Below are 16,292 nucleotides of genomic sequence, written 5' to 3' on the forward strand. Positions count from 1 at the left end.
GCCGTGCTAATAAATACAGCAATCCTTGGCGGGGTTTTCTTAATGTTCCCTAAAGGCCCTAACAAATCCACCAGGCAGAATAATGCCATTCTGACCTAACCGTCCCTCGGAGAAATGTTTATTTTCCACCTGATGGAAAATCTTTCTCTTGACTAGGGAATAAGAACAACGCCACATCCTCTGATTGTTCCAGAAACCTTCCAAAAGTCATGAGGGGAAACTGCCCTTAAAATAGCTTTGGGGGGGGGGGGGGGCGCCTGGGTGGCTCAGTCGGTTGGGCATCTGACTTTGGCTCAGGTTGTGATCTCACGGTTCGAGTGGGTTCAAGCCCCACGTCGGGCTCTGTGCTGACAGCTCAGAGCCTGGAGTCTGCGGCTGATTCTGTGTCTCTTTCTGTCTCTGCCCCTCCCCCACTTGTGCTCTGTCTCTCAAAAATAAATTTTAAAAAAATAAAATAAAATAAAATACCTTTAGGGCCTGCAGACTGGCCAGCACCATGTACCCTTGCTTCTAGAAAAACTACCACGTGTGACCTCTATCCTTTGGCACAGACCCTGTCCCAGATGACTGAAAGCTAGCACAGCAAACCAGGATGCCTCCGGCTGCTTCTCAAGTACTGGATTTGGGGTGGAAGGCGGGCGATTCAAGTCTCCTTGCTGGGGCATCCGGCTGGCTCAGTTGGTGAAGCATGCGACTCTTGATCTCGGGGTCGTGAGTTCAAGCCCCACGTTGGGTATAGAGATGACTTAAACAAAAAACTTTTTTACAAAAAAGGTTTCCTTGCTTATCTATTATATAAAATAGCTTAAGAGACTCTTTTTTGGAGAGTGCCTACTCCAATGATGGCCACAAAATAAAAAATAAAAATTAAATTTAAAAAAAAAGAGGCTGGGAGGGGGAGAAAAACGGGTGAGCTGGGCTTGAGGAAATTTATAAAATGTGGAAAAGTACGGGCACACAGAATTACCGTATGACCTGCTCTCATTCTCCATCTGGGATACATCCCCAAAAGAGCTGAAGGAGGGGCCCCTGCACCCACGCTCCCAGCAGCACTACTCACAATATCCAGAAGGCAGGTAAGTGGGCCATCCACACAACGGGATATTATTCAGCCTTAGAAAGGAAGTAAACTCTGCCACCTGCTATAACATGGATAAACCTTGGGGACCTTATGCTCAGTGAAACAAGCTGGTCCCCAGAAAACAAATACTGCAGGATTCCCTGGGGTAGTGAGATTCAGAGAGACAGACAGAAGAATGCTGGCTGCCGGGGCTGGGGGAGGAAATGGGGAGCTAGTGATGGGGACGGAGGCACAGCTGAGCAAGAAGGGAAAGTCCTGGAGACGGACGGGGGCGATGGCTGCACAACGATGTGAAAGTGCTCAGTGCCACAGACCTGTGCATTTACAAACAGCCCAAGTGGAAGTTTTTGTTGCATGTGTACATTCACCACAGTAAAAAAAAGGAAACTGCCACTTCAAGTATTCCAACTGGAAAATTTCCACAGCGCCTGGGGGGCTCCATCGGTTGAGCGTCCGACGTCGGCTCAGGACGTGATCTCACAGTTCGTGGGTTTGAGCCCCGCGTCAGACTCTGTGCTGACAGCTCGGAGCCTGGAGCCTGCTTCGGATTCTGTGTCTCCCCCTCTCTCTGCCCCTCCCACACTCTCTCTCTCTCTCTCAAAAATAAAATAAACATAAAATTTTTTTTTTTTACCAAAAAGCTATTTGAAAAATGTTTTGCCCGAGAGGAAAAACAGCCCAGTGATTTGGCCCAAGTCAAGCCAACACAAGCGGCAGCCTCTTGTGACCTAACTGCCAGGGGCTGCCAAGTGCTCACCACGCATTCCCTGTCCAACGAGCTCCGGGCCGTATGATGGGGTTTCCCAAAAACTCCCCATCCACACGGCACTCTGGTCAGTCTCTATGGGTGGGAGAGAGTGGGCTAGAAGCGTTCTCTCTCTCCCTCACCCCTGCAGAAACCAGCAGACACACTTCTGCTTCTTGAGAGGCCCATTCCCTGGAAGGGAAGGTGGAGATTAACAGACACAGTCCCTGTGCCAGCCATGACAGATAAGCACACACATCAGAGCAGAAGGGGACCAAGAACGGGAACGCCGGGGCGCCTGGGTGGCTCGGTCGGTTAAGCGTCCGACTTCGGCTCAGGTCACGATCTCACGGTCCGTGAGTTCGAGCCCCGTGTCAGGCTCTGTGCTGACAGCTCAGAGCCTGGAGCCTGTTTCAGATTCTGTGTCTCCCTCTCTCTCTGCCCCTCCCCTGTTCATGCTCTGTCTCTCTCTGTCTCAAAAATAAATAAACATTAAAAAAAAAAAATTAAAAAAAAAAAAAAAAAAAGGAACAGGAACGCCATTCTGCCGTGTGCCACATCAGTGCCAGAGGCGGCCACGGAGGGACCCAGCCTCCTCCTCCCCGTTCACGCTGTGACAGCACCGCACTCAGACGCTACCGCAGCGAGCCGATGGGCACACAAGACAAATCTGGAAGGGGAAGATGTCCCCCAGCCCTGGAGGGAGGTGGATGGCAGCAGTGATGGGAGGCCACAGGCAGCACCAAAAAAAAAAAAAAAAAAAAAAAAAAAAGGCATGGAAGATTCTAGGTAGAAAAGCAGCAAGGACAGAGCCTCCACAGAGAACCATTAACCCGTGGGGGCGCCAGCAGAGATGTGCCTGGAAATGCAGGCGGGGGCTCCAGGGAGGCCGCTGCACCACCAGGTGAGGCAGAGGCAGGAGGAAAGGACCGTGTGACCAGACATGTCACTGCACGAGCAGGGAGAAGGGCCGGAAGGTGGACCAGAGGCTGCTCATGTCCTTCCTACCTGCTGCACGCTGCAGGGTTCTCTAAATAAAACTCTAAGATGGCTTGATTGGTAAGACTGATTTTTGTGTGCACTAAACTAGGAGCGAAATACCCTCCTTAATAAAGTATGGCTCCAAGTTTGACCTGAGGCTAAAAACGAAGTTGGGGGCTGGGGCTGGTGGGAGGGGGATCTCCACCAGGCAGGACAGGGGAGTTGGGCACCCAGTCCCCGGGTTTCCCGACACCACTGCTCTGTGCCAGTATCCAGGACCACCTCTCCAACGACAGACCACTGACCTGAAACCCATGTGTTCTCCAGTGCCCCGCTTCGCTTAGCTATTACTGTAACTGCATGAAATGCCTTTCTCTCTCTCTCTCTCTCTGTCTTTTTAATAATGTAGCAGATCTGGAAAAACTCTGCAGCCAGCTCATCTTAGGATGGTAAGACTGTAAAACCCAAAACATGGACACAGCCCACAGGTGTCTCTTATTCAACACCTGGACTATTTGGGACACTTAAACAAACACCTCCCCAGGACGGCTGACACCGCCTATGACTCATGTGACTTGTTCTCAACCAGTTCAGTCCATGTAAAGGTAAGCGATCTCAGTGCCAATGGGCTAAGGACTCTGACCCCAGTCCGCCTCCCACGACAGGCACCCACCTGCTGGCCAAGTGACACCCGCTCCTGGGAATGCCCATCTGTCACCCTCAGACACCCACACTCCCTGCCCCGCCGCCCACAGATGAGACCAGGAGAGAAGCCCATGAGCCTGACGGGGCAGTCACTGCCACCCCTCCCCGGACCTTGTCTAGTGTTTCTGACACGTCCCTGCCCCTCCACTAATGCTCCACACACAGGCCTGGCCAGCTCAGGTTCCCGAGCCTCTCCATGGACAGTGATGGTGTCGCTGGCAGAGGACGCTGACTCATGAGTTCCAAACCCCGCCAGCCTTGGGGAAAGGGCCTTCTTTGCAGAGGACGCTTGTTCCTCTGCAAAGTCCCAAAGACACCCTTGTGTTTGCAAGCCCTTTCCAGCCAGAAAGACAAAGTCAGAGCCTCACACGTGTTACACACTCATTTTATAAACGCAGGGCAACAGTAAAAATGGCAGTGCCTGGACTTCTAAGAACCAATCGATTCTTTTTGGCAAGGTAACAGTGTCCATCCAATTAAATACGGTCGGGGGACATCTTTATTCGATGCTTTCTGGGTACGAGGTTCACTTTCTAACTTACTTTTTAAATTTTTTTTTTAACATTTTTATTTATTTTTGAGACAGGGAGAGACAGGGCATGAACAGGGGAGGGTCAGAGAGAGGGAGACACAGAATCTGAAACAGGCTGCAGGTTCTGAGCTGTCAGCACAGAGCCCGACATGGGGCTCGGACTCACGGACTGTGAGATCATGACCTGAGCCGAAGTCGGCCGCTTAACCGACTGAGCCACCCAGGCGCCCCTCTAGCTTACTTTTTTAAGGTCAAAAAGACGAAGTCTAAAAAAATGTTCCCCTATGATGCACCACTGTCCTATACCCTTTTCTGCTTTGCTAACTAGAAGGCAAAGGTTTCTCTGTAAAGCACCATATGAGATTCAACTTGCAAAAACACAGAGGACTATAGTCCTTTCAATTGGTAAAGCAGGAAGAAAAGATAAAGGTTTTCCCTCAAATTGTGAAATCCTGCTGCATGTACCGGAGAGGGGCTGGCCTCCCGTGCGTTTCTATTACGGGAACAGTTCACTGACCTGCCCATCCCACCACCAAAACTAGTGGGCCAGGATCTGCTTTACAAGTAATCATAAAATATCCCTGAAGCCAGCCTTATAACGTACAGCTTGCCCATTTCACCTCTTCCTAAGATGACCTTCCAATTTTAACCGTATTTAACAAAAGCCACGTTGCTCCTATTTTGCATCAGCATATCAGATAGGACAGAAATAGCATTTTCTTCTGATTGCAAAACCAGAATTAAATATTGGTTTTTAATTTCCCATTTCTGTCAAAAAGATCATACATTATTGGAAACGGATTATTTCTAATCATGACAGAATCTAAACCCACTTTAGACTTACCACAGATCAAAATATTACCCAAATATCATTCTGTGTGTCAAAAAAACTTACCATCAAGGGAAGAAATGGGCAAATTATACATATACATATAATATATATATCTTAAATTCAAAACCTGACACCAGCAGGTACTGAGCTGAATGAAATGAAATCCTTATGTCTGAATATTTACAGCTCAGTGTGGGAGGGGAAAAACACACGCATTCTAAATTTGTCTTTTGTTATTTGATTATTGTGATTAAGAACTAGGGTGTGAATGTGGACCTCTAAATTCACCAACTAAATGGTGAAGTATTAACCAAGAAAAGCCTCGTCAGGGTCAAAGGCAAAATAACGCACTTGGCTTTGCCCTCAGAACTCCGAGAAGTGATGACTTATTTATAGCCCCACACGTAAGTTACTGCAGGAGGCCTGCAGCCTAAGGAGTGATGATGCATCAAAAAGTGTTTACCCTGGCCCTGGTCTGCACCCGCCCTGGAGGCCGGGCTTGGTTTGATCCCGTTCCTGTAAGCCAGCCAGTTGTTATGTGCGGACCCCAAAATTAGGAGCTCAGACTTGGCTTCTCCCAACAACCTTCTTTCACCCGCCCAGAGAAATACCACTAGAAAATATTTGATCCAACGGCTCCAATAAGCAGCAGACTAGAAAAGCCAAAGTTCTATACAAATAACTGATTTATTGCTAGGACACTGGAAATTGTGAACGTCTCACCAAACATTATAGAGAGCTACCTCGTTTTCAGTTCCCAGTGCTACCCCCCGACCCTCCCCCCTTGCAAAATCATCCTATCATTTTAAACATGCAGGCATTGTCTGCACCCTGAAAGTCACTCATGGCCCTAAATCCTGTAAAGCAAGAAAACACTGGTGTATGGTATCCTCTTTCCCACTCCCATTTTTGTGGGTTGTTTTCTGTTCTGGAAAATCCAATCAAAAGATAGAAAGCAAACATGTAAACATGCAAAGTCACTAATTAGTCTCACCCACCCAAGACACTAAAAAATGGAGGCACCATTATACTCCTGTCAGGGCTGGACCAGACCTGGAGGTTCCATTCACGAAACCTGAGGGGGCAAGGACAACTCACCTTCTCAGCCAGCCTGAGATCCAGCCTCCTGATCACCAAGGCTGGGAGTACTTTGGTTTTTACCTAAATAGACCTGGCACTTTGGCCTCATGAACACTCACCTTAACCAAATGTCTAGTTCAGGAAAGAAGAACTTTGGGAATTAAGAGAAGTGAAATCAGGCCTGTCTCATACATGACTATTCGTATACGTGTATATGTATTTCAAACACAATTAGACTAACGCTATGACACATCTAGATATACCATATAGGATTGCCAACAGTCCAATGTTTGACATAAATGAGCTTGCAATTCAAGCTACCAGAATGAACTACTGAAATCAAAGACCCAGCTGCCAACCATCTTCATAACCTTGAGATGAAAATCATTACTTAAACCCAAAATTCATGAATTTGATTAACATGTAACTTTGACAAAAGTCATTATAAATGAAGTTAAATTGCAAATGACTATAGACTACACGAAAATGTTTTACAATATAGTAAACAGAAATCGATCCAGGTGAAATAAATTAAACCCACAAAATAGTAAGAAAATAATAGGGGAGAAAATGGGCAAAAAGGATAGGCAAACAAGAGAAATCCAAACTGCCAATGATTATTTTTTTAAATGTGCATCCTTACTAGTTATCAGGCACATGCAAATTAAAATAAATAAAAATGCATTGTTCAGGGGTGCCTGGGTGGCTCAGTTAGTTACGCACCCAACTTCTGATCTTGGCTCAGGTCATGATCTTACAGTCGCGAGACTGAGCCCCACAGGGGCTCTGCACTGACCGTGCAGAGCCTGTTTGGGATTCTCTCCTCTCTCTCTCTCTCTCTCTCTCTGCCCCTGACCAGCTCACACACTCTGTCTCAAAATAAATAAATAAACTTTTAAAACATGGATCTTTCAGATTAGAAAGAATTTGGCAGATACTGGATTAAATGGGATAACTTAAAATAGCTGGGCCAGAAATGACTGCAACTTTGTAATGATGCATAATGAACATTTGTATTTCATCTTTTGTGACTTAACCTGTTCATGCTCTAGTGACAGGTGTGAAAGCAGCTAAATCAAGCCCAGAAATAACTGGGCAGTACCTAGCAAAAGTGCAAATCGCACAGCCCACTGCCCCAGCAACACTACTTCTGCGTGTATGTTATCTGCATTCAAGGAAACGTATTGTTCACTGTATGCTATATGTAATGAAAGAAAGAAATAAAAATAAGAGAAGCGACAAAGTGTGGTCTCTCCAAATGATGAACCACCACGCAGCATTTAAAAAGAGTGAACCAAAATTAAATGTATTCACATGGACAGAACTTAAAAACAGAAGTTCACAAGGGGAAAAAAAGCAGATGTACGATACTCACAGATGATATATTTCTAAAAACTAAACCACCACAAATGTTACATTTGGGGACAATGTCCTAGCATACGCTATATACAGATGTAAATTAAGCCTATGACAGTGGCTGCTTCTTGGAGTAGCAAAGGGCAGTGTTGACCAGAAGGGACGACTTTGAGTATCAGCTGAGATGTTTTCTGTTAAAAAAAAGGTCAAGAGGTGCCTGGGTGGTTCAATCCCTTGGGTTGATCATCTGACTCGTGGTTTTGGCTCAGGTCATGATCTCACAGTTCCTGAGATCAAGCCCCGCGTCTGGCTCTGTGCTGATGGTACGGAGGCTGCTTGGGATTCTGTCTCCCTCTCTATCTGCCCCTCCTCTGCTCTCTCTCAAAATAACTAAATAAATAAACACTTAAACAATCAAAAAAAAAATTACAAAGGTAGAGGAATCAAAAACAAATATAACAAAAGAATTAACACTTATTGGGGGTGACTAGGAATATACCTGTTTTTCCATTTTATTTATTTATTTATTTTTTGAGACAGAGAGAGACAGAGCGTGAGCAGGGGAAGGGGAGAGGGAGAGGGAGACACAGAATCCGAAGCAGGCTCCAGGCTCTGAGCTGTCAGCACAGAGCCCGATGCGGGGCTTGAACCCACAGACTGTGAGATCATGACCTGAGCCGAAGTCGGACGCTCAACCGACTGAGCCACCCGGGCACCCTCTGTTTTACCATTTTTATCTTTTTTTTTTTTTTTTTTTAATTTCTCAAAATGAGAACTTTCCCAGTTAGCCTTCCTTCTACCACATGGTCTGCTGTCCCAGGAAAGCTGAACTGAGAAGCGCCCCAGCAGGGAGGGACTGCATAGTCCTCTCTCTGTCCCAACTACCTTCTACAACCGCATCAGGACTTCCTATATTTCCATTAGCGACTCTACAATCCACCCTGAACTCTATCCCCAGTGAGTTTTACTCTGTGGCATACCTTTGAGTTTTTGATTACACAAAAGTCTTCGCTACTCTCTGTTTCTAGAGTTGAGCTAGCCACATTACAATTCCCCAGAGACAAACCCGTCGGAAAGCACCACACTGGTTTGGCTGATGGATGGACAAACTTCTCAAAGCACAATGGAACACCTGTGACCAATCTGGGTCTTACAGGTGAACAAAAAGCAAAACAAATGAAAAGACAGAGTTCAGAGAGAAAGAGAAAGGGGAACTTCCTTTGCCTCTACTTTAAAATGTCAAAGGAAATGCACTTGCCACATACAAGACAAAAGGTGAATACTGCTAATACTTGGGAGAGTTCTTACAAATTTGTTCTTACAAAAATAGACTGTCTTAAGAGACCAAAACAAAAACACACAAATAAGGAATCACAAGACATGAAATACAATGGCCAAGAGGCCCCATAATAGAACATTACCATTTAGGGGGTGAGAGTTTCACATGCATCATCTCATTTAACCCTCAACGTGACCCTAAGGGAGCAGCATTTCCCAAATACCTGGGAAGGCGAAGCAGCGTGTCCAAGATCTCACGGCATATAAATAGAGCCTGAACCGCTGAGTAAAAATCCAGAGCCCTGACCACTGAACATTACCGCAGAGTTATGACTGACTGACCCCCTTGTTGGGGGGAGGGGTGGGGGTGGAATCCGGGGAAAGCGGTCTTCTCAGGCACCCTCTGGGGTGGGAGGGGGTGCAAATTCCAACGGCTGGGCAGTGGGTGTCTATGTGCCATCAGTGTGTGCACTCCACTCCCCACAAACGTGCTGCGAGGATGTGCACCCTAACAAGACAATCGCAGACGTCCTAAAAGACACATGGACATATAAATTGCTACAGTATCTGCTTAAAAGCAGCCCTGACAAGCACTGTTTATGACCAGGAAAAACTGCAAACTCAGAAGTCGACCGGTAAGGGACTAACTAGTCTGTGGCATATGCACGCAGAGACATACCACGAAGCTTTTTCTATAGTAAACTGTCTCTAGAAGAATATACATGGTACGATCCCATCTAAGTAAAAATGTGTACAGGACTCTACATGTGCATACGGAGAGACGTTTTCCAAAATTGTAAGAATGGGTTACCTTTGATGGCAGGGATCTCTGATGATCTTTAATTTCTTCCTTCTGCCATTCAGCATTGTCTGGATTTTTTTCTCACCTATCCTTCTTACCAAAACATGACACCTCACTGAACACCTGGCATTTGTCAACGTTCAAATGTTGTCCAGAGACTCTGGAACTCTGGATTAAGTAAACCCGTCCTCCTGGGATTTGTTACAAAACTATTCGCCACCGTCATTACTGCCACCAGCATCCAAGAGAGGGAACTCAACCCTCGCTCCACCTGCCCCTCCACAGACCCGCCCCTAAGGAGACCCTCCACACTCCCCGGCTCGGGCTGCTTCCCCTACCGTTCGCCTTCACCCCCTTCGCTCTGCTCAGCTCCGCCCCCCGAGGCCTGGGGACCGAGGCCGATGCCCACATGCGTCAGCTTACTCCCTGGCCTGAACCCAGCCCCAACCCCAGCACAGTCAACCGTCCTGTCCCTGAGGCCGGGGGACCCTCTACCCCCGCTCAGGGCCCCCAGGGCGGGTACAGCGCGGCTCCGCGGCCCTGCGGGGACTCCACCTCTCCCAGACTCCGCGCCCCGGCAGTGTGGGAGACAGCCCCGGAGTCACCGCCCCCCGCCCGGCCGGGACCCTCCCCCGGGGGGACCCCCGCCCGCCAGGACCCCCGCCCCCGGCGCGCTCACCCTCCCGGCAGCGCCTTCTCCAGATGGTGTCGGTGTGCAGGATGCGCCGGAACTTGGTGCAGACCTGGGCCAGGCTGGGCAGGTCGGTGCCGGGCAGCGAGGCGAAGATCTCCACCAGCAGCTCCGGCGGCAGCTCCAGCAGAGAGCAGCGCGGGGGCGGCGAGGGGCCCGCGCCCCGGCCGCCCCCCGCCCCGGCCAGCGCCGCCGCGCCCGCCTCGATGCGCTCCTCCTCGGGGTCCGTGTCCGGCTCGCTGTCGGCCGCCGCGGTCTCAGCCGGGCCCCGGCGCTGCTGGCGTCGCCGGCATCCCCGCGACGGGCCCACGCCGCAGAGGCGAGCGCACACCGCCATGCCGGCGCGAGGGACGGCCGCGGCGCCGCCGCCGCCCTTGCGCACGCGCTGCCGGTCGGCCGGGCCCCGCCCCCGGGAGCACGACGGGCCCCGCCCCCGCGCCGCCCGACCCCGCCCACCGAGCGGTGAGCGATTCAGGCCCCCGCGGCCCAGCCGGGACCTGACGCCACCGGGTCCCAGGTCCCGCGCCCGGAGCGGGCACGGGAAAACAATGCCACTTAACATCGGGCGATGGTAGCCGCGTCCCGACTGAGGACGTGCTCCAGGACCCAACTCGCCACCTCCAGAGTATGGGCTCACGCCCTCCCCACTGCGCTAACAGGGGTGGCGGCGCCGTTGAATGCCGGCAGCTGCGAGGAAGGCCGGAGGACCCCCCCAAGATGTTCGAGGACTCCCCCGGAGGTCCCCATCCAGAACCCCCCAAGACAGCCTGAGGACCCCCCCCCCCCCGGAGGTTACCCTCAGAACCCAAGACGGCCCGAGGTCCCCGGGAGGTTCCCCAGACCCATGAGAACCCCCCCAAGACGGCCCTGAGGACCCCACCCCCACCGCCGTGGACGGCCCCAGGGACCCTCCAGAATCCCCACAACACACACCACCATGACTCCAAGAATTACCCCAGGACAGGGCCCAGGACGGCCTGAGGCCTGATTAGGTGGCCAGGGGGATCGGTGCAAACTTGTCTAGCGCCCCAAACCGCCCACGTAAACCAAACAGAACCCCGATTGTGCCAATCAGCCTCCTTTCTTTTATCTAAAAATTGACATTCACTCATTTCTTCCTTTATTGCAATGAAAGGGGAAATCATGCTAGCTGCTGAATCAAACACCGACTCCTGCATTGTCCAAACCGGTCTTGTGGTTCGGCCCTTAGTTACCTTGTTTACTGTGCTCCAGGGCACGTGTGTTCTAGAAGGCGGGGCCCAACTGGAGAGAATAGGCAAAGCCTTCCCGTGACAGTGGCTTACCTTAAATAGCTCACAACAACAAGAAACTGTAGTTATTAGTTGTTTCCAGAGTCAGGCCCCGGGGGTGTGGGTGTGGTTACAGGAACCTCTCTACAACAAAGCTGCGAACCCTGCTGGGACTGCCCAGGGTCTTAAGGGACGCCAAGAATCCCCTGGCCACCCCACTGTTTCTGGGGGAGCTTGAGGTCTTGCTAGGCAGATAGAAAACTAATGACCCTGCCAGTTTCCACAATTCCTGACTGTTCACTATCACCTCTGTAGAGCAGTCTCAAGGCCAGAAACAGGGCTGCCTCCCCTCCTCCCTGGAATCTGATAATAGAGGAAGTGCATCTTCTAACAAAAATAACTAAACAGTAAGTCATGGTTCAAACCTTGGAACATGGTTCAAACCATGGTTCAAACCTGCAACTGAAAAGCAACACCCAACTGGCCTTTCCATCTAGACTGCTTTTCAGACCAGTCTCCACGCTGGCATCACAACTCTATTCCTTCAAATAGTAACACATGAGCCAAAGCAGACTCCCTGTGGCACTCACCTATGTAAAGGTATTTAATGGCCCCAATGATTCCTTACCACACCATGCCTAAATCCCGGTCTGGCCTTGCGGCCTGTGCCCACACCCAGCTCTTAGGGGGAGCCCTCTGATAATTCAAAGCTCACCAGCCTAGTTAACATCTCTGACTTTGCTCAAGCTGTCTCCTCTGCCAGGAAGACCCATCTCTTCTGTCTGTGCCATTAAAGAGCCAACCCCCCCCCCCAAACTTGTCCGCAAATGGCATCTCCTAGGAAGGAGCACCATCACATTGTTTTATCGTCAACACTTGCTTCCTTTTGTACCAATCTCCCTAGATGTATCCTTGTCATGTGATATATACACCAACACACATCATCACGCAATGAATGTTTACTAAATGTTTCTTGAATGAAAAAATAAAAAAACTGGCTACAAGACTAAAAAGAAACAGGAACCACACAGATTTAGAGAAACCTGGTGGGTCACCATTATGATCCAAGGTAGGAAGTATTTCACCAAGCAGAAATACGTGATAAACTTTTACAGAATGCCTGACTAGCCTACGTGCTATGTTTGGCATGGCTCCATAGCTTCTAAGGCATAATCTTTGCCACTGTTACATTTAGTGTTGTTGGTTTTTTTTTTTCTAAATCTATCTACCCCTTCCCATAGGCAATTTTCTCCTAGAGGAGCTTAGAGTTGTACTAACGTACAAAATAATTTTGTTAAATTCCCATCTTTAGAAGAATGGTGAAACTATTCTGTTTAGAGTATGGATTCGGTAACTGGACAGTTAGGAAGGCCTAGCTATATCCGTGTATCCTTGAGGGCAGGACTAACAGAAGGTTGTATACGATAAGCCACCCAAACATGTGCAAGGACCGAATTAGTGCTAACCAGAATAGAAAGAAACATTTGGCTGTGGGAGCTTGGGTAACCCCTCTTGGCAGAAAGGAACCCAAGAGGAAAGGCTGTGGATAGCAGATAACTATTACACATTGAACAGGAAAAGTTTTGTATGTCGTGAACACTTTCGTCATCCCTTATACAGAAATGTATCCCATACAAAGAACACTAAGGAGGACATGTTCATATCAAAATGAGAAAAAAAAAAACAGATAAAATAGATCATTTGTTTTAACACTGGGATGAGACTATAGTAATGAGTTCTTTGTTATAGAGAACTGATAACATCTAAGGAGATAAGTAGATTACAGAGCAGGATTATTGTTTTCATTGGTTGCCCCAGGGGGAGCCTGGGTGTCTCAGTCAGTTAAGCTTCGGACTTTGGCTCAGGTCATGGTATCACTGCTTATAAGTTCGAGCCCTGCATTTGGCTCTGTGCTGACAGCTCAGAGCCTGGGGCCTAATTTTGAATTCTGCGTCTCCCTCTCTCTCTCCCCCCCTCCCCCGCTCACACTCTGTCTCTCTCTCTCAAAAATAAATAAACATTAAAAAAAATGGTTGGCCCAGAAGTCCTAGAAAGTAGTATTTCTTGGACCTAAATAAACTGTTAGCTTTACCCACGCTGGTTCTCACAATCCAGATTTGAAAATGGAATCTTACTCCCCTGCTCAGAAGAAACAAAGTGATAGAAAGGGGAAATATTCAAAGGCCAAACAAAAGGTTCAGTTTAAAATAAGAGGGCGCATAGACTCTCAACAGATGCCTCCCTTAAAAGTCCCATATATGGGCAAAAGCTGGAAAAACAGCAACCCTTCAGAATTTACGAATAATCAAACAAAAAACCCGTGGAGCGCCGAATCAGCTGTCCGTGGCCCTTTCAGAAATAATGTTAGATCATGAGCGTGATTTATGATGGCTTTCCTGCGTGCACTCGCTGGCTGATTTCTGAAGTTGTCTGTCACAGACAGCTTCCCGGGAAGAGGAAGCACGCTGCACGCGGTGCCTCTGGCGGCTGCTGACAGCAGCTCCCGGGAGCCAGCGAAGACACTCCTACACACTGCGATCCACTGAGGGTCAACTCCAAAATCCTCCCGACTAAATCCTTTCTGAGAATAGCTCCTGGGCTTCTCTTGAGCAATACTTGTTTGTTTACTTGTTCTAAAGAGCAAAGAGATGACCCGGGAGTGATAGGACAACTGGCCAATGAGTGCCCAGACATCCTCCAGGCCGGAGTATCTCTTCCAATCAGAAAGAGGAGAGGCGGGCCGGGCCGGGCAGGCCTGAGGTGCTGAACAACTTCTCGGTGTGACTCGTCCTCCATGTTGTGTGTGGCAAAAACAAGGTCTCCTACCCTGCGGTTAATGTTTCATGCCTCATTTAACAGATTCTTAGAAATAGCCGGACGGCATGACTTACAGCCACGTTACATCACTAATGCTGGGGGCATCATGTTCAATTTTTTAGCGGTGACCTTACTTCCTCCACAATTATGGTCATTTCATGTGATAGAAAAAGGAATAGGGTCGGAGTTATTTAAAACTGACACCATCTGGCTTGCTAGAATAATTCTATAATTTAAAAGCACCATGAGATTCCTGGAGAAAGCATTGAATAAATTTAAATGAAACATGTGTTCTAGTTTTTCCATAATTTATTTGGATTATTTTAAGAAACGGTGATATTTATATTATTCTTTTAAAAAATAAATCATACTATGATTATATTACCTAGCATAATATAATCCATGAATATTAACTTACCACTCGGAAAATTGGTCACTACATCAAACTTTTAAACTGCAATCTGAGGGCACATGAAATTTTTCACATATACTCAAGCACACTTGTTTTCTAAAGTTACACTAGGTTACATTATCTGTATGTTAAAATAAATCAGTAAATTTTAGATATGATTTAATATTAATTATATGAATATGGTATTCTTACATGGAGACGATGCTTATGAGACACCTTTCCGTGCCCACTGCCGTGGATGATTTTCTGAGGCACACCTAGCGAGATGTGGTTTTAGCTGCAAGTAGGAATTCAAGGTTAGGGAGGACTTAGGCAGTCACTGTAAATGTGGACTAAAGTACTTGAAAATCACAGAGTGATCCTGAAGCATCAGTAGCTGGGCCCTTGAAGTCTATCCCTGTGGCTGCAAACTCAAGGCCTGGGGTAATTCGGTAAAGCTTTACGGATGCCTAAGGGACTAGGGAAATATGAAACTCTCCTTCCCTTCCCCCACCTCCATATGCCAGATATTGATTTTTTTTTTCCCTCTTGCATTTGGGAACAGTTGTCCAGCAAGAGAACAAAAAGTCCATTTCTTACAACATAGCAATTAAGCCAAGAAAGCAACTCACCAGTCAATATTTAAAAAAAGAAAAAAGAAAAAAACATTCAAGAAAAGCAGCATACAGTCCACACACTCTTTTAAAACTTCAACCCCGATCACTACGCTTTTGGCAGTAGGTAGGTACATAACAAACGCTTACTGGATTTCTTTCTCCATTTTTCACAGAATAAATACAAAGCAGCCAAGATAGTACACTTGGAGCTTGAAGCCTTCCTTTGGAACTTTGGAAACCAGATAGAATGTTTAAGTGGTGTTTATTCAGAGGTTTTTCAAGGTAAAGGACTGTGACAAAGGAGAAAAAACCTGGGGCAGAAAGCGACGCATGCACAAATGCCCTGTTGTCTAGTAAACAGCAGCGGGAATGAAGAGCTACAACTAACATCGTTGTCCTGGGCTTGGGAAAGAACTATACAAGGATCTGCGCCATGTTTGGCTTTTCTGAAGGGAAACCAATCCCAGCTATATTAAGACCACATCGAGGAACAGATTTTAGTATGTTTTAGGCGTTTGCATAGTAACGCATGTAGCACAGTCCACTCCACCAAACGCGCACTTGAGAACGGCTTCCCCAAACTCAAACAGGAGAGAAGCCCGGAGATGCGGGAAGCGTTCCAAGTACGCGATGCCCACTGCAGCGCTGTGCGCACCGGTGCACGTCCCGCAGGCGTGGGCACGCGCGGGCAACCCGCGCCCCGCAGGCCCTCACCCCGCGCCCGGCGCCCTCAGCGGCCACTGCGCGTTCACACAGGGCTCGCGGGGGCGCGCGGCGGCGCGGGGGGCCCTTCCTCCCCCGGGCCAGTTCCCTAAGCGCTCGACACCGACAGGTGCCTGATATGGACCCCAGACCCGTGGCGCAGCGGCGAGTGCACGGAGCGACTGCATTTTCGGGTCAGAACTTTGTCAGAGACGCGGCACCAAGCGAGGCGGGCTCAGTCGGAGAAGCTGGGCCCCGCGGGACTTCGGCGCGGGAGACGCTCTGACGCGGGGGCTACGGGGCCAAGACGCGCGCCCCCTCCCGCGAGCGCGCGCCCGGGCCTCCACACCCCGCCCGGCACGCGCGCCTGCGCACGGAGGGCTTTCCGCTGCGCGCGCGGCCCCGCTTCCGCCACGCCCGCCATGGCGGCTA

At 48.8% G+C, this 16,292-nt stretch overlaps 1 protein-coding gene across 3 annotated transcripts in view; it reads right to left on the reverse strand.

Moving 5' to 3' along the window:
* FBXO31 (F-box protein 31) overlaps positions 1-16,292 on the reverse strand; it is a 51,501-nt gene that overhangs the window by 35,079 nt on the left and 130 nt on the right. For 2 of the 3 annotated variants that reach the window (XM_081791334.1, XM_081791333.1), the window contains exon 1: positions 10,072-10,465. The exons of the other annotated variant lie outside the window; for it this stretch is intronic. In XM_081791334.1, the coding sequence (XP_081647460.1) occupies positions 10,072-10,420 (349 nt within the window). In that variant the 5' untranslated portion in view covers positions 10,421-10,465. Of the gene's footprint in view, positions 1-10,071; positions 10,466-16,292 lie in introns of those variants that run through there. 3 annotated transcript variants of the gene reach the window in all.

This window comes from Panthera onca, chromosome E2, assembly GCF_046562875.1.
Source record: "Panthera onca isolate mPanOnc1 chromosome E2, mPanOnc1 haplotype 2, whole genome shotgun sequence".
Classification (NCBI taxonomy): domain Eukaryota; kingdom Metazoa; phylum Chordata; class Mammalia; order Carnivora; family Felidae; genus Panthera; species Panthera onca.